Source organism: Chiloscyllium plagiosum, chromosome 21 (assembly GCF_004010195.1).
Source record: "Chiloscyllium plagiosum isolate BGI_BamShark_2017 chromosome 21, ASM401019v2, whole genome shotgun sequence".
In the NCBI taxonomy this organism is placed as follows: Eukaryota; Metazoa; Chordata; class Chondrichthyes; order Orectolobiformes; family Hemiscylliidae; genus Chiloscyllium; species Chiloscyllium plagiosum.
This window is the reverse complement of record NC_057730.1, coordinates 16,775,019-16,798,647: the sequence shown is the minus strand read 5'-3', so window position 1 is coordinate 16,798,647 and position 23,629 is coordinate 16,775,019. Positions and strand designations below refer to the sequence as shown.

Here is a 23,629-nt window from a genome sequence, read left to right as displayed (position 1 = left end):
CCTCTCAGTACATCATGTTGAGGTTGTAAAGGACATTGGTGTGCCTCTTGTGGTATCCAATTCTAGTCTTCCTGTTGTAGAAAGGATATTATTAAGATCGAGAGGGTTCAGAAGAGATTTACCAGGATGTTGGTGGGGGTGGTCGGTTTGAAATACAAGAAAAGGTTCGATAGGCTGGGACTTGTTTCACTGGAGTTCAGGAGATTGAGGGGTAACCTTACAGAAGTTTATAAAATCATGAAGGTGAATCGCAGGTGTCTTTTCCCGAGGGTGGGGGATTTCAAGACTCTGGAGCATATTTTTACGGTGAGATGAGAAAGATTTATAAAGGACGAGAGGGGCAATTTTTGTTTTTAGAGTGGTTCATATGTGGAATGACCTTCCAGAGAAAATGGTGGATGCAGATAAAGTTTAAAAGTCATTTGGGTAAATACATGAGTAAGAAATACATAAGTAAGAGATACAGGTCAAGTGAAGGCAGGTAGGACTAGTTTAATTGGGGATGATGGTCTGTGTGAACTGGTTGGACTGAAGAATCTGTTTCTATGTGGTATGATTTAAGACTGAGAGAAAAAAAAACATGTTTACTGGGGGAACTGGCCTGCAAAGACAATGCATGATAATTTCTGCTCTAATAACATTGTAGATAATTTAGCACTGTGATATTGCCATGCTCAGAGACTGACAGCTGGTTGGATGTTGAATTGGTCAATCAAAGAAAGACGAGTGCAGAATGTTGCAAGAGTGGATACAGATCGGTTAAGTTAATGCTGAAAATGTGTTGCTGGAAAAGCGCAGCAGGTCAGGCAGCATCCAGGGAACAGGAGAATCGACGTTTCGGGCATAAGCCCTTCTCGTCAATTCTCCTGTTCCCTGGATGCTGCCTGACCTGCTGCACGTTTCCAGCAACACATTTTCAGCTCTGATCTCCAGCATCTGCAGACCTCACTTTCTCCTCCGGTTAAGTTAATGGGCAAGGGTCTGTCATATGGAGTAAATATTGATAAATTAGAGACCAGCCATTTTTGTAGGAATAACAGCAAAATGGACTATTATTTAAATGATGAAAAATTGCAGCATTCTGCTATGCAGAGGGACCTGGGTATCCTTGTGCATTAATCATAAAATGTCGGTTTACAGATGTAGCAAGTGTTTCAGAAGACAAATGGAATATTGTTCTTCATTGTAAGAAAGATGGAGTTTAAAAACAGGGAGGTTATTCTGCAGCTGTACAGGGTGCTGGCGAGACGACAGTTTTGGGCTCCTTACTTGAGAACGGATGCACTGGCACTTCAGGGGGTGCAACAGATGTTCTCTTGGTTGATTCCGGAGTTAAGAGGGTTTGTTTTTGAGGACACATTGAGTAGATTTGGATGATATTCATTGGAATTTAAAAGAATGAGGGGGAGAATCCTGTAGAAACACAAAATTATGAAGGGAATAGATAAGATAGAAGCATGGGGTTTGTTTCCAGTGGCAGGTGAAACTAGAACTAGGGGACATAGTCTCCAAATAAGGGAAAGCAGATTTAGGACTGAGTTGAGGAGGAATGTCTTCATCCAATTTGAATCTGTGGAATTCCCTGCCCAGTGAAGCAGTTGAGGCTGGCTCGTTGAATGTTTTTTAAGGCAAGGTTGATTTTGAACAGTAAAGGAATTAAGGGTTATGATGAGCAGTGGGAAAGTGAAGCTTAGTCCACAAAAGGAACAGCGGTGATCTTATGGAATGGCGGAGCAAGCTCAAGGAGCCAAATGGCCTTCTCCTGCTCCTATATTTAAAGTTCTTAGGTAAAGCAAAGAGTAAAGTGTTTTTGCTTTAGTGTTGAGGAACAGGCAATTTTGTTTTGGAAGCTTCCTGACTGGAACTATTTTTGATTTTTGCTCTCTTTAGTTATCAGTGCTGAGAAATGTTAGCACAAAATACGTAAAAGTCTTGAGTTCTGTTCAATTTGTTTGCATTAAGCAAATTTGAGTAAGGTATACAGTTTTACATGCCTATAATACAAATCCATCATTTGAAGATTTCACCAAAGCTTGGTATTTGTCATCGAAATGAATTATCAAATTGGCAAAATGCATTTCTTTGACTAAATCTATCTTATCTCTGACTGTGTGAGAGGTGTGATGTGGAGGTGCCAGTGTTGGACTGGGTTGGACAAAGTTAAAAAATCACAAAACGCTAGGTTATAGTCCAACAGGTTTATTTGGAGTCCCTCGCTTTTGGAACGCTGCTCCTTCATCAGGTAGCTTTGGAAGAGGCAGTGATCTGAAAACTAGTGCTTCCAAATGAACCTGAGACTCTAACCTGGTGTTGTGTGATTTTATAACTGTGAGAGCAAGGGATTTAAATCAAAGAAAACTGGGCTTAGATTGCCTTGTTGTTTAATATCTGCAATCTAATTTGTGTTATTAGTAATAAATTAATTTTGAGTTATAATCTTGATGTTCAACATTACCCCTAACCAGACTTTACAAATAACCAATTAAGCAATTTTGAGGGTTATTGTTTCAATTTCAATGTGTTGCATATGTTCTGATAGGCTGATTTAGCTTGTTCTATTGTCCCTGTGTTGCACCAAATAACACTGGTTTAATTTTAAGTGCGACATCCAACTTTCATAAGCCAGCTAATTGTTGTAAAATGACTATTACAACAAATTACCTGTATTGAAATAGATCATAAGATTAGATGTCACCTAGGCTCGGTTTTCAGTGCTCTTGCCTGAAAGTCAGAACATTGTGGGTTCAAGCTGCAGTCCAGAGGAATTCGCATAGGAAGCTTTAGAGCAGCACTGAGCAGTTGTAATACTGGTCTGTGATAAATTAATGAATCTGCTCAGGTCACTGTGAAATATCTCATTGCACTTTTCAAAAAGAATGCAAAGGACTTCTCCCAAATGTACTGGCCACTGTTTATTTCTTAGCATTGCAACATTGCAAAAAATGATAATCTAGTCATTAGCTTATTCCAGCACATTGGCTGCCATATATTTGAGTCATCTCTGAATATTGATGACTTCTAAACATGGTACACCTTATTGGCCCTAAAACATTCTGTTTCCAGAGTGATTACTCCGAATGTCAAAATGGCTTCCAGTGCACGTGCAGATGTTAACAGTAACGTTAGCCAATTGACTTCACGATCTGGCCACATGTGTCACTGATGTCATCAGTTCACCACTGTACACATTGAGCATGTGCCAGTCATGTGCTGAATGTAATGCAGTTGTTCTGAAGGTGCAGTCGTTTCGATGACTCAATTAATGAGAGAAAGCCAATGCAAGAGAGTATTTGAAGTGGCAGTGTGGGTGAAGTATCTTCATAATCATAAGGTGATTGACTTCAAGCCCTGAATAAAAAAATGCTATCTGCCTTGGGTCAAATCCAGATGAGGCAGCTGCATACGAATGTCATTTTCTTTGTTTGTGCACGCATACTCTTTGCATTTATGATTTGCAGTGTTATGTCTGTCAATGTGTTTGAACTCATATTTAGCAAAGAAACTGCGAGTCGACTCAATAATAGTAAAAGATAAGATTTTTTTATTTAACACAATGGATACTATAACAACAAAATAAATGAACAATTTACACAATAAATCTAATCAAGTATCTTGTGCTTTAACTTAACTCTGGATGATCGTATACCACTACACTAGATCTTGGCCCTGATCCACGTGGTGATGATCGTCTGGTTGTCTTCTCCCAATGGTCCCAGGGATGTCTTTTAACATTGCTTGGTTTCACGTTACTGCCCCAAGGATCATGTTGTGGCGATTCTTATGCATAGTAGTTGCACCAGTCCTTTTGGGTAGGTCTTGTGTTCTCCAATAAATTGATGAGGGCTCGATCATCCCGATCGAACGGACCCAACCAGGCAGTGACATGTCGATGGGCAGTGTGGTCCTTTGGCTTCTGGGAGGTGTTAGCTGCATGTAAGTCAGGTAGCCATCGCCAAATAAAGGTGTGAGACGCCCCTGTGTCTGGCAAACAACTCGAGGTTCTGATTCTCTTGTGGATTGCATTCAGGTTGATTCTGTTCAATTCGAATTCAAGTGTATATCATATTGTCTGCAGCTGCTGGGTCAATTACATACTGTTTGTCTGTAGCTACAGCCTGTTTGGATTCTGCAGGATGTTTATTAGCACAGTCACCTTGGTCAAGGTTTGTTTCAATTTCCCAGCATGCCTCATTTATTGTTCATTTTGAGTGGCTCACCTAGCCAGCCTTCTGTCTTACCATATCTAAACAAGATAGACAAGATTGGGTGTTCATCTTAGTAAAAAGTTAAATACTTGATGTGGAAAAAAACATTTTTTTAAACTTAACATCTGTCACTGGGAAAATCCTCGAGTCTTTTATTAAGGATCCTAACAAAGCATTTAGAAATGTACATTTAAAATCAAGCAGAGGCTTGATCATGCCTTTTTTGAAGTGGAAATCCTGCATAACAAATTTAGTGCAGTTCTGTGTGAAGGTAGCAAGCATGGTAGATAAAAGGGAACTAGCAGATGTAATATTTTGGGATTTCGAAATGGTGTTTGATAAAGTACCACACAACGCTACCCTGATAAGATATAAATTTGTGGGATTAGAGGAATGAATTAGCATGGATAAAGGATTGGCTAACTAATAGTTGGGATGAAAAGGGCATTTTCAGAATAAACTTGTAACTAGTGAAGTGCTACCGGGACAAATGGTCGGGCCACAATTAATCACAATATATATTAATGACTGTGATGAGAAAAGTGAATGTACTATTGCTAAGTTCGTGAATGATACAGAAATGGGTGGGAAGACAAGTATTGAGGATGACACAAAGGGTCGACAGAGGGCTATAGACAGGTTAAGCAACTGTGCATAGCTTGACAGATGGAATGTCATGTAGGAAATTATGAAGTAATGCACTTCTTGGCAGGAAGAATAGAAGAGTTGAATATTCCTTACATGAGGAAATACTGCAGAAAGGTGCAGAAGGATTTGGGGTCCTCGTCACAAACTCAGCATCAAACTTCAATGGCTAATTGGGAAGGCAAGTGGACCATTGGCATGTATTAAAAAGAGAGTGGAGTATGAAAATATGAAGGCCATGCTAAAACTATAGAAGATGCTGGTTAGACCACAATTGGAATATTGTGAACAGTTTTGGTCACTTTTCTCGAGACAAGATTGATTCTTGGTTTTGAGGGACTTCATGTGGAGAAGTTGAGTAACTGAGGCTTGTATTCATTGGAGTTCAGAAGAATGAGAGGTGACCTATTTGAAACATTGAGCGTTCTTCGGGAGTTTGAAATGGCCGATGTGGAGAGCCTGTTTCTCCTTGTAGGAGAGTTTAGGACCAAAGGGCATAATCTCATTCAAGGGTCATTCATTTACAACAAAGATGAAGAGGAATTTGTTATGAGGGTAGTGAACCTGTGACATTCTTTATTGCAGAGGGCTGTTAAATGTTTACATGTCTGAGATAAACAGCTTTTTCATCTGTAAAGCAATTATGATTCATGGGGAAAAAGGCAGGAAAGTGGAATTGAGGAATATCGGATCAGCCATGATCTCACTGAATGGAGGAACCTACTCAATGGGCCAAATGGCCTACTTCTGTTCCTTCATCTTAGAGTATTCTGGAATCTGTCTGTTAAAGAACAGATAATGGCTCACAAAGTCAGCTGAAGTTAGTTTTTTTTATTTTAAAATGAAAAAGGGACATGAAGTGACATCCTACTACATATAGTGGGCTCAGGCACTCCTTATTTGTTCTTTAATCTCTATATTTTATATTTCTATGTCCATATCTCCACTTAAAGTCAGTGAAATGTATAGCGCAGAAGTAGATTCTTCAGAACAACTTGTCCATACCGAACCAATAGTCTAAACTAAACTAGTTTCATTTGCCAGCATTTCGCCCATATCGCTCAAAACCCTTCCTATTCATGCACCCATCCAGATGCCTCTAAAGTGTTGTAGTTGTACCTGCCTCCATCACTTCCTCTGCCAGCTTGTTCCATACGCACACCACTCTGTGTGTGAAGAAGTTGTCCTTAGGTCCCTTTTGTATTTTCCCCTCTCTGCATAAACCTCTGTCCTCTAGCTTTGGACTCCCCTACCCTGGGGAAAAGACTTTGCCTATTCACCCTATCCATGCCCCTCATGGTTTTATGAACTTCTGTGAGGTTACCCTTCAGTCTTTGATGCTCCAGGGAAAACAGCCTCAGCCTATTCAGCCTCTTCCTGTAGCTTAAACCCTCCAACCTTGGCACTATTCTTGTAAATCTTTTCTGAACCCTTTCAAGTTTCCCAACATCCTTGCTGTAGGATGGAGACCAGAACTGAACGCAGTATTCTAAAAGTGGCATCAGTGGTGTCCCATACAGCCGCAACATGACTGCTCAACTCCTGTCCTTTATGCACACACAGATGAAGGTTTGTATGCTAAATGCCTTCTTTACCACCCTTCTATCTGCAACACCACTTTCAAGGAACTACGCACTTATATCCCTCAGTCTCTTTGTTCGGCAAAACTCCCCAAAACCCTACCATTAAGTGTCCTCTCCTGATTTGCCCAACGAAATGCAAATAGTTATCAAATTAAACTCCATCTGCCACTTCTCAGCCCATTCGCCCATCTGATCAAGATCCTGTTGTACTCTGAGTAACCTTCTTCGCTGTCCACTACACCTCCAATTTTGATGTCATCTGTAAATTTACTAACCATACCTCCGATGTTCACATCCAAATCATTTGTATAAATGACAAAAAGCAGTGGACCCAGCACCAATCCTTTTCTTCTCTTAATCAGCTTCTTCCTTTACCATCGTCGTTCTGTGATTGCAGTACTTGGAACTTATTAAAATAGTTAGCCAAAAAGGCAGTGTTAGAAGCAAGTGGAAAAGGAAGCCCAAAAGCATAGTAATGAATGGCTGGATTTAGTAAAATGTCAATTTCACATTCCATTGCATCTCTGAGGTGGGTCTGTGTATTTTTGAAGTGATCTTGGATACAAAGGTAAGAAATAGTTCGACCAAATTATGCAAATGTAATTCTATTCCTATTTAACATCATCATGTATCCTTTTGTATCTCCTCCCATGACAAAGGCGTACAGATTCTTACCTGACAAATGCATCTAAATAAACTTGTCGAATGCAACTAAACCTCTGCATCAATTTATTGCAGCTTGTTTACCTGCAATAATTGTTATCGCTACTTGACTTATATGTTCTGCTTGTCTGTTGCACTGCACTCGAACAAAGGGCTGAAATCAGAAAGCATGTGCAGTTTTTCATGTTGGGTGTTTGCGTTACAGTACTTATTCTTTCCTTAGTTTGCAATTGTGATAAAGTAGTGATGTCTACTACTGACAGTGCTGATCAATCATGATTTGCTGTTCAACGTTAGAAGTAACTTTCATTGTGTAGCAAAAGAAACAGTTGTTGACAATCAACAATACCGTTTATCACAGCTTCAAGTTACAAGCCCATGACCAATATAAAACTAATGACAAATAAAAACCGAAGAATTGCTGTTGCTGTAAATCAGAAACAAAAACATAAATTGCTTGAATAGGTCGGCAGGCCTGGCAGCCTCTGTGAAGAGAAATCAGAGTTAACATTTCGGGTCCGATGAACGTCCGAACTGAAAGCAGCTAGGAAGATGTCAGTTTTTATGCCGAAGATAGTGTGGAGGGAGGGAGTAAGGAGTAAACAATTGGTGGGGATAGATTCCAAACAGAGAGAAGGCAAGGGAGTGGATAATGATCTGGTTAGGAAGATGGAGTCCGTTAATGGCTGACAGTGGGTTGTGTGTAATAGCAAACTGTGATCAAACAGCTTGGTATGTGGGGATGAGGACTGGGACATAGAAGACTTCAAGCCCTAAAGTTCTTCAAAGATATCAAGATATTGAGTCCTGAAGGCTGCAGGGTCCCCAGCGGAAAATGAGGTATTGTTCTTCCAGCTTACGCCAAGCTTCACTGGAGCACAGCAGCAAATCTGAGACAGAGATGTTGGCTGGGGAGCACTGTGGTGTGTTGAAGTGGTAAGCAATTTGTTTGCAGGCAGAACGTAGGTGTTTTGCAAAGCGGTCACCCAGTCTACACTTCGTTTCCCTATGTAGAGGAGACGACATTGTGAGCAGCGAATGCAATAGACTAGATTGTGTGAAGTGCAGATAAAGCATTGCTTCACCTGGAAGGTATGTTTGATCCCCTGGGTTCTGAGGATGGAGGAGGTAAATGAGCAAATGTTAGACCTTCGACAATTGCAGGGGAAGGTGCCATGGAGCTGTGGGGTGTGTTGGGAGTGAAGAAAGAGTGGACCAAGGGGCCCTGGAGGGAATGATACCTGACAAAAGCAGACAAGGGAGTGGAGGATAATATTTGGTGGTGGCATCTCGCTGGAGGTAGCGGAAATGGCAGCTAATGATTTCTGGATGTGGATGCTGGTGGGGAGGTAGTGGCGTGAGGAACCATATTGCTGTTGCAGGAGAAAAGAGAGGGAATGAGTGCCGAAGTGCATAAGATGGGTCACACCCAGTTGAGGTGCTCGGGAATCCCCAGGTGAGGAAGAAGGTGGACGTTTCGGAGGCTCCCTTGTCAAACTTGGCATCATCAGAACATATGCGATAGAGACGGAGAAACTGGGAAAATGGAATAGACTATTTACGGGAAGCAGGGTGCGAGGATGTCTTGTCCAGGTAATTGTGGGAGTCGGTGGGTTTGTGGTGAACATTGATGGGCAGTCTAACCCCAGGAATAGAAAGATGTCAAGGAAGGGAGGAGTCAGAGTTGGATTAGGTGTAACTGAGGGTGGGTGGAAATTGGAAGCGAAATTAATAAACCTTTCCAATTCTGGATGCGCGAGGGAAGCAGCACCGATATATCGGAGAAAGACTAGTTGGGCCGGAATAGGACTGGAACAAGGAATGTTCCACCTACCCCGCAAAGATAGGGTACTAATGACTTTTGCAACCTTGACAAAGATGCCGAAGACATGATACAAATGATAGGAGATAATTTCTAAATTGAAATCTAATTGGATCTGTGGTCAACATCAGGTTGTCACTCACTGTTCGATTGCAACTCAGTAATAAATACTTTTGCTTTGTACAGAGTTGGGAAAACAAATTCGGATTACAAGGTAAAATGTATCAGTGAAGCAGTGTTTTGCGTTTGGAATTGTAACTATTTTTATATGGTTAATATTTGACTTTGTTGTCAAGTCAGCCAATAAATTGCCTGTTAAGTTTGATTATGAGTAGGCCATTCAGCTCCTTGGGAACAGTTTCATTCAGTGACGTTATGGCTGATCTGTGTCTTACTCTATCGAACAGTGTTGGTAGAATAGATTGAACAGGTCTGGCAGCAACTCTGGAGGAAAAAGCACAATTAATGTTTCTGGAGCAGTAACTCTCCTTCAGAACTGTCTTCTCTAATTCTGCGTTAAATACCTGTGTTAATTAAACCGAACACCCAGAAAAGCTCATGTCAGCTTGTAATCTGTTAAAATATGAGTGACAGAGAACTTGCAAATTCCACTCTTCAAAGAAAATAACATCAATTTTTTTTTAATGCTAAAAGTGAGCATTAAACAAAAACTCTAAGTCTCCCTTTCTCTTAACTGCTCATTATCTGCCTCCAACTCTATAACAATATGCTGTTCCAAGAAGACATCTATTAAAATTCCATCAACTTAATTTTAAAACCACACAACCGCTCTCATCTTCGGTCTTTCTTCTTCCAGCTGAAAATTTCCTTGGGTCGTTGTCTGTCTTTTTACTGCGAATAGTTTTCATGTGAAAACGTACCTTTGAAAGAGATGTTTCCTAATATCTTGGATCTCTAGCAAAGGCAATTGCTCTCTCTGCAACTTTCAAAATGGCTGCATTTTTTCATTCCAAAATCTGATTATCTCATTGGTTCAATGTTGGCAAAACAATAAATTCAAACTTGATTGGGTTTTAGTTTCCTGGGGCATAATTTAATCTGGTTAAAATCAAACTGCTGTCAAAATCTAACCAAAACTAGGTATCCATTTCACAGCTAAATGTTACAGATTTTCAATTTTCCAGTACACTCTGGGACTGCCATCCAGTCAAAGACACGGGTGCTTGTAAGCTCTCAGTTCATAACAGCATTCACTCTCTCATCAAGGTATAGAACATACTTTCAACTTCAAAACAATAGGATAGATGCCGGGTGTTATCTTGGTGGGCTAAGTGACTGTTCTGTTGGGCATATTCCTCGGTAGAATGCAGGTCTTATTTTAGTTACGTGAATATTTACAGGGAAATAAAATATATATACTGATACGATTGTATGTTATGAAATTCTCATGAATATGTTGAATTGTTTTAGAAAATTTTGTTTCTTGGAACTCAATCAGGTACGTCAAGCTGTTACAGAAGTAGTGGGGAGATGGCTGCTGGAGCTCAGAGATCGATACTCTTACTTCCACAAGCTCACCCCACTTCTGTTGAGTAGCTGCAGTGATGAGATTCCTCACATCAGGTAAAAACACAGAATAACTCTTTTTAAGCGGTTCAGACTTTTGTTCAAATATTCATTAAAATATCTGGAGGCAGATGATTTTATTGATGTATTTTTAACAGACCCTGTACTTTTTCATTTGATTTTTCAATATATTTTGAAATGGCAGCCAATAACTATTTCAAAGTAAGAGTTTCTTATAATAGTGCATTATTTCTCCCAATAAATTAAATAATACCTTAATCTCATGAAGTCTTGGCGTTAGAGATCTGAAATACATTCTGATCTGGACACTTTTAAAAGTGTTTTCTGGACATTGAAGTAAGATTCTAGTCAAGTGATGTTCATGAGGAATACTTGATACTCCATCTATGTGATCTGTGGTCTGAAAACTTGAAGAATGAAATTGGAGCAGTTGTCAAAATAATTAGTAGATTATGATACTACTGTATGATACTGTATGCAAAAGTCAAACCAAAATGTTGCTGCTGCTTGAGAGACACAGTAAGAATGTTCTCACTGCTGAGAAATATTTGAAATAATTGCAATATTTTTGTTTTTCAAAAAATTTGAAAAAAGTTAATGAAATTCTGGGAAGTATTATGAGAAATTGAGGATAATTTTGATATGCATGTTATACACCTGATATCAGCTTACTTCCTGTTAATTCTTTACCCTGACCTCTGATGATTTGAAACCTTAGTGGGGAGATTTAGCCAGCAAAAAAAAAGCATGAAATGACTAAGGAAAAACATTCAAAATAAATATGTATTTTTAGAGAAAGAAGAGAGTGGTGAGAAGTAAACTGTGTATGTAAACACTAGCAGCTTCTAGTGGTGGGAACAAGTAATAGTTGAGATCTCACAGTGTTTCCATTCATTCAGGAGGTCTTTCATTGGCATTTTTGCGTTGGCTCAGATCCAAAATGTACTGTTTTCCAGACCTTGATCAGATGGAATTTTCAACCCTAATTGACCTACGAAAGCTAAGTTGTACACTATGTCCTGCCACCTTGCTGAAAGTAAACTTTATTAATGCACACATATCATTAATAAAAATGTGTTTTGATCTTGTTTATTTCACCTTGTGTTGGCAATGTAGGGAATTAGCCTCTGATTATTGGAAGAAAGTTGGACTCCAGTGGCAAAAGGAGAATGAAGACGACCTTAAAGATAAACTTGACTGGCAAGCCCAACTCTCTGTTCGCTATCCTGCAGGTGGTAGGTGCATAATTTGTATTTTCATGTAACTCTTTATTGGTTGGAAAAGCTCTATTTGTAGGTTGCATCCTGAAATGTTCCACAAAATATTGTGGATACAAAGCTTAGCAGTACTATATCAGCGAAAATGTTTACAAAATGAAGATGTTGACCAAGGTGAGATTTTTGTCTTAAACATAGAATATATTCTGCATTATTACATGCATCGGACTATGTATCTGTCTGGAAAGTAGCAGCTTAACGTTACCTGATTTCACATTACAGATGTGCCAGCACAGTTCACAAGAGGAAAATAGTTGCATTGTGGTAATGTTGGTGGGCAACTAATCTAGAAGCCTGGACAGATGTCCGGGGCACATGAATTTAAACCCCACCATGGCTATTAGGGAAATTTAATTTAAATTAATAAATCCAGAATAAAATCTGAGCTGTATTTTCAATTTTATGATTACAAATGTCCATCTGGGAAGGAACTATGACATGTTTATCCAACATGGCCCACAGATGAATGTGCGTGACTGACCCATAGCAATGTGGTTGACTTTTCACAGCTGTTGGAAATGTTTGAGCAGACCACTCTGACATTTCAAACTGCAACAGGAGAAAAACACTTGCACCACACTGCAGTAGTTTAAGGAGTTGACTCACCACCAACTTTACAGGGGGAATTGTGTTGGGTGATTACTTATGGCCTTGCCCAAAATGATTTAAATAAACCATTGGTCTGTAGTTGTATGTCTAAGCAATATTAATGCTTAATTGTGAAGTGAAAATTCAAAATTTCTGTTCTCCAATCATTTTATCTTTTTCTGTGTATGATTACAGCCCATTAGCTTTAAAGTATTATCCATATAAATGTTTTCACTTTGAATCTTGAAGTGATCAGATTATTAAAATCGAAAAATGTTGCTGTATATATTCAACTATTGAGCAGTCCTCCACATAATAACCCTTCTGTTATGATCAAAGGATTTTGATATATATTTGAATTTAGAGGATGATTTACTCGAAAACAAGTCTGTTTGTGTCTAGCATGTCCAGTCATCGCTGAGAGAATTTGGACTGACAGTTAGCAAAACGTTTTTAAAAATTATCTGTTGCAGTTTATAAATATAATGCCATTTTTTTTGCATCCTTGTTTGCTTTTTTATTGTTTTGTGACCTTTTTCTTTTCCTGACGCTTTTTGTTCTTAGTTTTCAAATGGCTTTCCTATGACTTGGAGTCATGGAGTCATAGCACAGAAACAGACCCTTTAGTCCAAACAGTCCAAGCCGAACATAATCCCCTAATTAAAGTAGTCCCACCTATCTGTCCCTAACCCATATCCATTCAAACCTTTCCTATCCAAAAATGTTTTAAACATTGTTATTGGACCCACATCCACGACTTCCTCAGGAAGTTCATTCCACATGCGAATCACCCTCAGTGCAGAACATTTGCCTTATGTCTTTTTTAAATCTCTCTCCTCTCACCTTGAAATTGTGCCCCCGAGTCTTGAAACCACCATCCTAAGGAAAAGACAATTTCCATTCTATATTACCTCTCATTATTTTATGTAATTCTATCAGATTTGCCTCTCAACCTCCTGTGCTCCAGTGAAAGAGTTCCAGCATATCCAGCCTTTCTTTATAACTCAAACCTTCCATGTCCTGGTAAAACTCTTCTGAACCCTCTCCAGCTTGGTAATATCCTTCCTATAATTGGACGACCAGAACTGGACACAGTATTGCAGATGAGGCCTCACCAATGTCCTATCAAACCTCAATACGACTTTCCAACTCCTATACTCAAAGGACTGAGCAATGAAGCCAAGCATACCAAACACCTATTTAACCATCCTGTCAATATGTGATGCAAACTTCAAAGAAGTATGTACTTGCACCCTAGCTTCCTTTGTTCTACAAGCTACCCAAGGCTCTACCATTAATTGTATAAGTCCTGTCTTGTTTGTTGTACCAAAATGCAATACCTGGCATTTATCCAGATTATCTTTTTTGCTAGTGTATTTTGTTTGGGCGGCACAGTGGCCCAGTGGTTAGCACTGTTGCCTCACAGCGCCAGCGACCCGGATTCAATCCCTGCCTCGGGTGAATCAGTGTTGAGTTTGCACATTCTCCCCGTGTCCGCGTGGGTTTCCTCCGGGTGCTCCGGTTTCCTCCCACAGTCCAGAGATGTGCACGTCAGGTGAATTGGCCATGCTAAATTGCCCATAGTGTTAGGTGCATTAGTCAAAGATAAATATAGGTTAGGTTACTCTTTGGAGAGTCGGTGTGGACTTGTTGGGCTGAAGGGCCTATTTCCACACTGTAGGGAATCTAATCTAATCTTGACCTCCATTGACCCATTTGATCAAGATTCTTCTGTAATCTTAGAATACCTCCGTCTCTGTCTCCTGTGCCACCAATTTTGGTGTTGTCTGCAAACTTCGTAACCATGCCTTCTATATTGTCATCCAAATGATTTACATAAATCACAAACAAAAGAAGACCCGAAATGATCCGTGTGGAACACTTCTGATCACAGGCCTCCAGTCCAAAAAAGTAACCTGCCACCATTACTCTTTGTCTCCTACTATTAAGACAATTATGTATCCAATTAGCAAATTCACCCTGAATCCCATGTGACCTAACTTTAGTCTACCATGCAGAACCTTGTCAAAGGTTTTGCTAAAATCCAAATAAACATCATCGATTGTTCTGCCATTTGGTGTAACATCCTCAGAAAACTCAATCAAGTTTGTGCGACACTATTTTCCTTGCACAAAACCACGCTGACTAACCCTAATCAATTTTTGCCTCTTAAATGTCCATAATCCAATCTTTTATGATCACCTCCAACAATTTAACCACAACCAAAGTCAGACTCTCAGGTCTATAGTTCCCTGGCTTATTCTTACAAACTTCCTTAAACAAAGGTACAACATTTGCCACCCTCCAGTCATCAGGCACCTCACCTGTAGTTATAGATGATTCAAATAATTCAGCAAAGGTTCTCATAATTTCCACCCTTACTTCCCACGACATTCTGTGATGCATTACGTCACTTCTGTGAAGTGCAGCCTTGATATCAAGGTGGGAAGCAAAGAGCTAATTGAGCAGGCCCATATTTAGACCAGAGTCTCCAGGCAAGACAGGCACAAAATGTAATTTTGCTGTGCCTAAGCGATTTGTTTGTAGATTTTTCTCAAATCATCATCGTGATTACTTAAAGTATAGTTCTGAAACACACTCTGATTCAACGACTGCTGTGCATATAATTCAGCTGAAGTATTCGACGATTAAATTACAAAATCTGTTTCAGCCCGCATGCTACTATCGAACATTGACACCCATGATAGCAGGAGCCCAAGATGTCAGTGCATAAGACAAGGCAGAAGTATTTGCAGCTGACTTCAGCTAGAAACAATGGATGATCTGTCTCTGCTTCCCCATCAGCACTGATGCCAGATTTCAGTCAATTTGATTCCTGACCTGTGATATCAATGTATAGCTGAGGACACTGTATACATCAAAAGCTGGAGGCTGTGATAGCAGTTGATTGTAGTGAGGCTACTTGTGCTCCTACACCAGTCAGATCTTTAGCCTGTTGGTTCCACTATGTCTACAGCACTGGCATCCACGCAAAAAGTGGAATGTTGACCAGGTATGGGCTGCCCACAAAATGACAAATAATTCAATCCATCCAGTTACCATCTCATTTCCTTTTTCAGTAAAATGATACACTGTAAGTTAGATTTCCTGTAACTTTTCCTGCCACTGCATAGGCTATACAAGGTGACTTCCATGAACACTTTGAAACGTGTAGATCGTCCCAATAGTTGCACAGCTTAGACATAACCTTGATTGCAAGTCATATCAAGATGATCTTATGCAACAATAACCTGCTAAATAATGCTCAGTTTGAGTTTCCCTGAGGCAAATGTTCTGGACCTCATTGTAGCCTTGGTAGAAACATAGTTAATAAAGCTGAAATCCAGAGGGGAGGTGAAAGTGACTGTGCTTGATATACAAGCAACATTTAACTGAAAATGGTATCAGAGCTCTATCAAAATTGAAGCCAATGTGAATCAGGGGAATAAACTACCCTGGCTTAGGGCAGAGCGAGGATAAAAGAAGATGGTTGTGATTGTGGAATTACATCACTATTGGAGTTCCTCAGGGCTATGTCTTGCACTCAACCATTTTCAAGTGCTTCATCAATTGTATTTGCCCTGACATTAAATTCTAAATGGGAATACTTGCTGATGATTGCACAGTTTTCATTCACAAATACTCTGATAATGAAGCAGCCCTTGTCTCCTTGCACTATCTGCATAAAAATGTGAATCTGTGCTGATAAATGACAAGATACATTAATATTGCACAACCACCATGCAGTGACCATATGCAACGAGACAAAATGCATCCCTTTCAGTTGAAATTCAAAAGCTTCACCATTGCTGTGCTGCATCCCCAATAATCCATTCTCCACTTCGACATTTTGGGTTGTCAGAGAAATTTAACTTGGCCAGCCAAATGTTCTGTGGCTGTGAAAAGAGAGCAAGTCCGACTGTAGTAACGACAGGGGAATCTCCCTGCTGTTGACCATTGAAAAGTCATCAACAAAGTTCTCCTCCCTGTGCCTGAGGAACTCCTTCCAGAATCAGTGTGGTATTTGGCCACAGATGGACACAACAGACATGATTTTCGCTATGTGACAAATGCAGGAGCAATATCGCAAAAAGAACCTACCACTATCGGATGGTCTTCTTCGAATTTACAGAGGCCTTTGACACTGTGAAGCCTCGTGGAGCGTCCTTCTCCACTTTGGTTGTACCATGAAGTTTGTCACCATTCTTCGCCTGCTCCACGATGACATGAAAGTCGTGTTCATGACAAATGGCTCCACCACCAGTCCATTCCCATTCGGACCAGTATCCAGGAGGATGGCATCATCACCCCACCACTGTTGTCTATCTACCTCGCTGCAGTGCTTCACCTCACTATCCATAAGCTCCTTGCTGGAGTGGAGCTAACTTACAGAACCAGTGGGAAATTATTCAACCTTCAGAACCTTCAAGCCAGAACCCAAGTCACCGCAACCAGTGTCATTGAGCTGCAGTGTGCAGATGTTGCTTGCGTATGTGCAATCTCAGGGGATGAACTCCAGACCATCATTACAGAGGAATATGAGAGCATGGGTCTCACCCTGAACATCCACAAGACAAAGGTCCTCCAGCAACCTGGCCCAGCATTGTGGACCAAGCCCCCGATTATGAAGGTCATGGAGCAGCCTTAGAAAACTGACCACTTTGAATACTTCAGGACTGTCTTCAGCAGCTGTTGATGAAGAGATTCAGCACTACCTCCATGTGGTAGAATAGCCTTTGGCGGCCTGAACAGAAGGGTGTTCCAGGCCAACAAGACCAGGATCTGACACCGAGTTTATGGTGTATAGAGCTGTAATGATTCCAGGCCTCCAATTTGCCTGCCTACAACAGACACCTCAAAGAGCTAGAGCAGTACCACCAATGCTGCCGACGCAAGTTCCTGCAAATCTTCTGGGACGACCGTTGTACCAACACCAGCTTCCTTGACCAGACCAACAGTGCCAGCATCAGGTCACTGACCACCCTTGATCAGCTGCGAAGGGCTGGGCACATTGTCCACATGACTGACATGACTCCCGACGCAGATGGTCTGCCCCCAGCTTCGAAACAACAGGTGAGTCCCATATGGACAGAGGAAGTGCTTCAGTGATACTCTCAGGGCCTTACTGGTGAAATGCGCCATTCCCACAGACACCTGAAAATCATTGGCTCAAGACTGTCCAAAATGGAGGCGAAGCATCCTGTAAGGTGTTGAGCACTTTGAGATTTGTGGAAGCCAGGTAAACACGGTATAATGAGCTCGCTGCCACACGAGAAGCTGCATTGGTCTATACAGTCGTCTATGGACTCAGCCTGAGAATGGAAGAGAGTTATTGTTGTCTGCGAAAGACCGCCAGTAACCTTTTAGAATCAGATTAGATTCCCTGCAGTGTGGAAACAGACCCTTCGGCCCAACACATTATCACTGACCCTCCGAAGAGAAACCCACCCCCCTCTATACTTAGCCCGACTAATACACCGAACACTACGGGCAATGTAGCGTGGCCAGTTCACCTGACCTGCACATCTTTGGACTGAGAGAGGAAACCGGAGCACTGAGAGAGGAAACCAGAGCACCCAGGAAACCCACGCAGACACTGGGAGAATGTGTGGAGTTTGCACAGACAGTTGCCTGAGGCGGGAATCGAACCCGGGTCTCTGGCGCTGTGAGGGAGCAGTGCTAATCACTGAGCCACCGTGCTGCCCTAAAATTCACATGGCACAACAGATGATGCAAGTCAGGTAACTCGTAATGATGATGGTGGCTATGACAGGCTGTTGACTGTTTCTCTTCATTCCTCAAGGACTGTCCGTCACCTAATAGGCACATGTTGGGACTGTGATGGAATCCCTGCTCTTTCAAGGACAGTTGTAAGCTCAGTCATTAAAGGCAACCGTGTATAGTGTCTATAAGATGAATTGTAGCAACTCTTCAAGGCTTTTTTTGGTAGGCTTTCTAACCTCCACAACCTAATCGAACAAGTCGAGTGGGTACAAGGGAACAACACTTCCTGCAAGGTCCCTCCAAGTCAAGCACCATTCTGACATCCAAGTATAGTATGTCACCACTCCTTTACTGTTGCACGGTCAAAAGCCTGGAACTGCGTTTCTCACAACGTTGCATGTATACCTATTAGTGATGGACTGCAGCTGTTGAAGAAGGTGGATTTATATTCTATGTTTTGGCTTATTTTTGTGTTTTATGATGATGCCAGAAAGTGGCGACACCATAACAGTTTTCACTAGTTTGTAACAAAATGCACATGACAATAAATGACTCAAATAATAAATCACCAATGCCTTCTTGACGGCATGATGTGGAGGTGCTGGTGTTGGACTGAAGTGGACAAAGTTAAAAATCATACAACACCAGGTTACAGTGCAAAAGTTTTGTTTGAAAGTACAAGGTTTTTGAGCTCTGCTCCTTCAGGTAGCTAGTGGGGCAGAATCAACGACACAAAATTTGTACTTTAACTTGGTGTTGTGTGATTTTTTTACTTGAGGGCAATTAAGGTGAGCAATAGGTTGTTGGCTTTGTCAGTGACTTCAACATCCCACAATTTTGAGAAAGAGCATTAAATTTATGTAAAGTTAATAACTTTCTTTCACTCGTAGAGAAAATGGCTATCGAGTTTTTGGAATGCTTGAGTCGGGCACATTCTGGTGACAGCTTGATAATGTTAGAAACTTAGGTTTTTGTGGTGACAAGGTATATCTGGTGAGCAAGCACTGGGTTCACTGATATCCTTTTGGGAAAGAACTGCCATCTTTATCCAGTCTGGTCGAAATGTTACTCCAGACTCTCAACAATGTGGTTAACACTTCACTGCCCTCTGGGCAATTAGGGATGGGTAATAAATGCTGGTGTGGTCAGTGATATGCACGTTCTGTGAATGAATGAAAAACACTGGAACAGCTAAGCACGAGGCGACAGGTCTGAAGAGTTGTGCTCGAGTTTAATTTGATGGCTGTGAGAGATTTTGTTGGAGAATTCCTAGTTTTAAACTTGTTGTGAATCTTGGATTCTAAATCATTGAGTTTTCTTTTATTTAACCCCCTTCAACAAGCTGTCAAAACACAGGAGGTGGGTCACTCATGGCTTGGTGGGGAAGGTGGTAAAGTACTCCCAAGCCAAAATGGTTTTTAACAGATGAGTGGTTGGGTTTGATGGAGCAGGGTAGAGAGACGTTCTTGTGCAGCAGAAATATAATTTGATGTGGATCATTACTGGCTGAGCCTGCGTGTCTTGTCCATCCTTAATTGCATCTGCCAGTTAGGCCAAATGGCCTTTTTCTGTGCTGCACATGAAGATAAAGTGTATAGTTTCAACTTCTCAACTAATCTACTTAATCTTTGCACTATTGTACTGTGGAGATTAACACCAACAAACATGAGTATCTTGATTTTGCGGAATGAATTCTTGTAGATCAATCTGCTGGAGCACCAGGGAACTGTAAATGTGCGATTGAGGGAGTGAAATGAAAGGAAGACAAATAATTTTCTTCAAGAAATGTTTATCTTGCATCACTTTTCAGTAGTCCATTCTGGATAAGGAAATATGCTTGCCTTCATCAAGAATAAGAAATTGTTGTCTTTTTCTTTTCTGGAATTTGAAATCAAAACTCTCAAAACTAACCATGCAAAAAAAATGCTTAGACCTCATGGTCATTGAGACTAAACAGGTGCAAGCTAATTACTCTCAAATCAGAAACCAAGATTTATACCATTCCAGGTCAAACCTCTTTGTTTTGAAATGGAAGATGAGCCGGGCAGCTTGTTCATTCATCAAGGGTAATAAATAGAAATTGGCATCTTGAGTATTTAATTCCCTTACTGAAGAATTTATAGACTATTGTTAGAAATGTTAGCCTTTTGGGAAAGCTTGACATTTAGAAATTGCAGCTTTTTATGAACAAGAGGCAGCATTACAATGTTTGTTTTCTTTTTCAGTTCATTTGGTTACCTGCCTAAAATCACTTTATACCAATTGTTGAAGAGAACAGGAAGCAAATTGATTAATTGTTGATCAGCAAAGCTCTGGGAGTTCTGTACCCCTCTGTGGGCAAGGAGCAAGGATAAGTGACCCAGTGTCATCCTAGAAGGTTGAGATTGTATAATGTTCCATAGTTGTCTTCATGGATGTTCCATATTCACACAGCTGTTGTGGAAAATCATTGGGCTTATTGCTAATCTCCAACAACTTAACAATTGAACTACATTTATATGAGATATATAGCTTAAGACTGTCTTGTTTCGCAGTTTGCAGCATTTGAGGGATAACTGGCTGTATAGAAATCATGTTGTTATAATTATTGATTAGGCTTTGTTTTGGAAGGTTAATAGTACAATGATAACCAGTTCATATATTCGCTAATATCTCCGTGGTGGAATTTCTGCACTTGAGACAAAAGAATGGACAAAGAAAAATTTTGACTGAGAGGAATTATCCTACAGGTTATGTGTATATGTAATGCAAGTGATATTCAATGAACTCTTTACTGGTAGGACAATTGGTCGCTGGTAAGAATTTATGATTGCTGTCAAGATATAGAAGAATTTAATTTTACACAGTTAATTGTTGTGATCTGGAATGGACAAGATCTGAAAAGGTGGTCTAAGCAGATTCAAAACTACTTTTCAAAACGGAGTTGGATATGTAATTTAAGAGAGTGGGGCCAGATGAACACCTCTTCAATGCCTGGTACTGACGCATAGACCAAATAACCTCTCTATGCTTCAACCATTGTTATGATTTAGTGCTTCTCACTACTTAAAAGTGAAAACTGCCAATGCTATGTGGGAGAAAATAGGACTGGGGCATATTTAATGGTCTTGTGAAAAAGCTAGCACAATGGGCAATATAAACCCATGGTAGTAATGGCCAAATATTTGCATTCCACCCAGTTGAAATAGCATGTATAAATATTTGGTATGTACATTGAAAAAAAAATTGAGGCTGCAGAGTTATCTTTCCTGCGTGAATACTGGAGCATGGTGGTCATGTTACTGGACCATTCACCTTGCAGTGAGTTCAAATTGTACATGCAAGAATTTTACTTCAATGCGTTGCAAAAGATCTGAGAACGAAAAGCTGGTAAAGTTGCTCTCCTTACCCAATTTAACCACTAACTGTCTGATTTATCAAAACACTTGGTTCAAGAAGAAAATTCACCATCACCATCACAAGTCAACCAGATTTGCAGAATAAATGCCAACCTGTTAAATATCATCCATATCCTGAAAATAACTTATTTTAAAAAGCAGCTGTAACATCCATAAGGTTTTTATAAGCATTCTTTTACAAATAGGATCAAAAAAGCACACCTGTTTCTCTGTGCAAAACCTGTTTTAACAGGAAGCAGCTACTTGTACATCAGCTTTGCCTTGAAATGATTTTGGAGATCGCAAATTTAGCGGTGGAATTCTATAAATGACCTGACTGTTCTCTGTAATCCTGAAAGTTGGTAAATGTTCCTTTGACAACAGTGTTGAAGATTTATTTGGTGCAGCTATGTCAGGATGTTCTGTGCAGTATGTTGGCTGGTTTACACACAATACCTGTCACTCCATCTCAAAAACAATTTGGTGAAATGCTCTTTCTTATTGACATCCGTTTTCAGAAGTGATTTGCAGAACTGGAAGAACCCATTTTATGCTGGCTGCGTGATGGTGCCTTTGGATGCTGTGAATACTCTATTACATTTCAGAAATCAATTGTCACTCAAATTATGAGAAGAAACTCATTGTAGTACCCATGTTTCAAGAGTTTTTAAACCGTTAATGAATTGAATGTAGCCCAGTGTAAGAGACAAATAAAAATGGTGTGCAAGTTCGTCTGTTGCACCTGTGATGTGTGTGTCTGCTGTAATCATGAGATCTCCGAGCATTGGAGTAGTGCAGTGAGTAGAGTCATCGAGCCATGGTGAAGCAAGACAGTGACCTAAACAGGCGATGAGTGGCATGACAGGGATCACAATGATGGCAGTAGTTTAGGCCAATTAGCATAATGGGTACTGACACCTGTTCCAGTTGTGTCTCAGTCGCACCATAGCCACAAACTTGATATGATATTGGGTTTTAAGAGATAGTTAGATCCAGAAATGGTTTCAGTTATAATCAGCAGATATGAATATACTTTTTGGTTCTAAAAGCAGTAACCAAGGGGGAAGATTCATGAAATCTTGACTTTTTAAAGCTTAATTGTGTATCTAAATAGGAGAAAAAAGATTGAAGAAAGCCTATTCAGCTGATCTGGAGCTATAAAATCCTTGACTTGTTCTAGCCATCAACACATGAGAAACAGCTGGGAAGAGCTAGAAAAAGCAGTTAATAGCACTCAACCAGGTAAATTCAACTAGAGGATTCTACTGTTGGTACTCCATCTCCCCCATGATGACACTTAAATTCCCAAATATTTGATAAGGTAAGGAGAGAAAAATGGTTCGATAACTTCTGGCATTTCTGAACTGAGAATTGTCTTTTGGTTTTACAGTACGTCGGCCACTTTGATGTCTTGATTTCACAGCCTCCATGTTTTATATAGTTGTTGGACAAGTCCCAACACCCCATAACTCCAGTGTATCTTTCCCAAATCTGAAATCTGAATAGGCCTTTGTTGAAGTGCCCAAGATAAACAGAAAGCTCTTCTGTAATTCTTCGCTACTGGGATTACTCTGGGCCTTCGCAGATTTCCTCGGTTGACAAGTGGTAGAACATTGTAATATCACATGTAACTTTTAATTTAAATCAAATAAATTTGTTGAACAAAAGATAAACCAACAAATAAATTTAATAGTTTTAAAGTTAAATGCTTGAGTTTTCTTTCAAGGAAATAAAGTTAACATCACATTTGTTCTTTTGAAATTGGATAGACCAGATCGAAAAGTTGAAATTCTAAATTGGAGAAAGGCCAATTTTGACGGTATTAGGCAAGAACTTTCAAAAGCTGATTGGACGCAGATGTTCGCAGGTAAAGGGACGGCTGGAAAATGGGAAGCCTTCAGAAATAGAACATGGAACAATACAGCACAGAACCACGATGTTGTGCCGAACATTTGTCCGAGCTTAAACACCTATCCAATTGCCGCTTAAAAGTCACACATGATTCTGACTCTGCCACTCCCACAGGGAGCGCATTCCATGCCCCCACCACTCTCTGGGTAAAGAACCTACCCCTGATATCCCCCCCCATACCTTCCACCCTTCACCTTAAATTTATGTCCCCTTGTAACACTCTGTTGTACCCAGGGAAAAAGTCTCTGACTGTCTACTCTATCTATTCCCCTGATCATCTTATAAA

The 23,629-nt window shown here is 40.3% G+C and overlaps 1 protein-coding gene across 2 annotated transcripts in view; it reads left to right on the top strand.

Moving 5' to 3' along the window:
* LOC122560575 (dynein axonemal assembly factor 5-like) overlaps positions 1-23,629 on the top strand; it is a 114,993-nt gene that overhangs the window by 10,946 nt on the left and 80,418 nt on the right. For both annotated transcript variants that reach the window (XM_043711344.1, XM_043711346.1), the window contains exons 3-4: positions 10,378-10,502; positions 11,583-11,701. In XM_043711344.1, the coding sequence (XP_043567279.1) occupies positions 10,378-10,502; positions 11,583-11,701 (244 nt within the window). The remainder of the gene's footprint in view (positions 1-10,377; positions 10,503-11,582; positions 11,702-23,629) is intronic.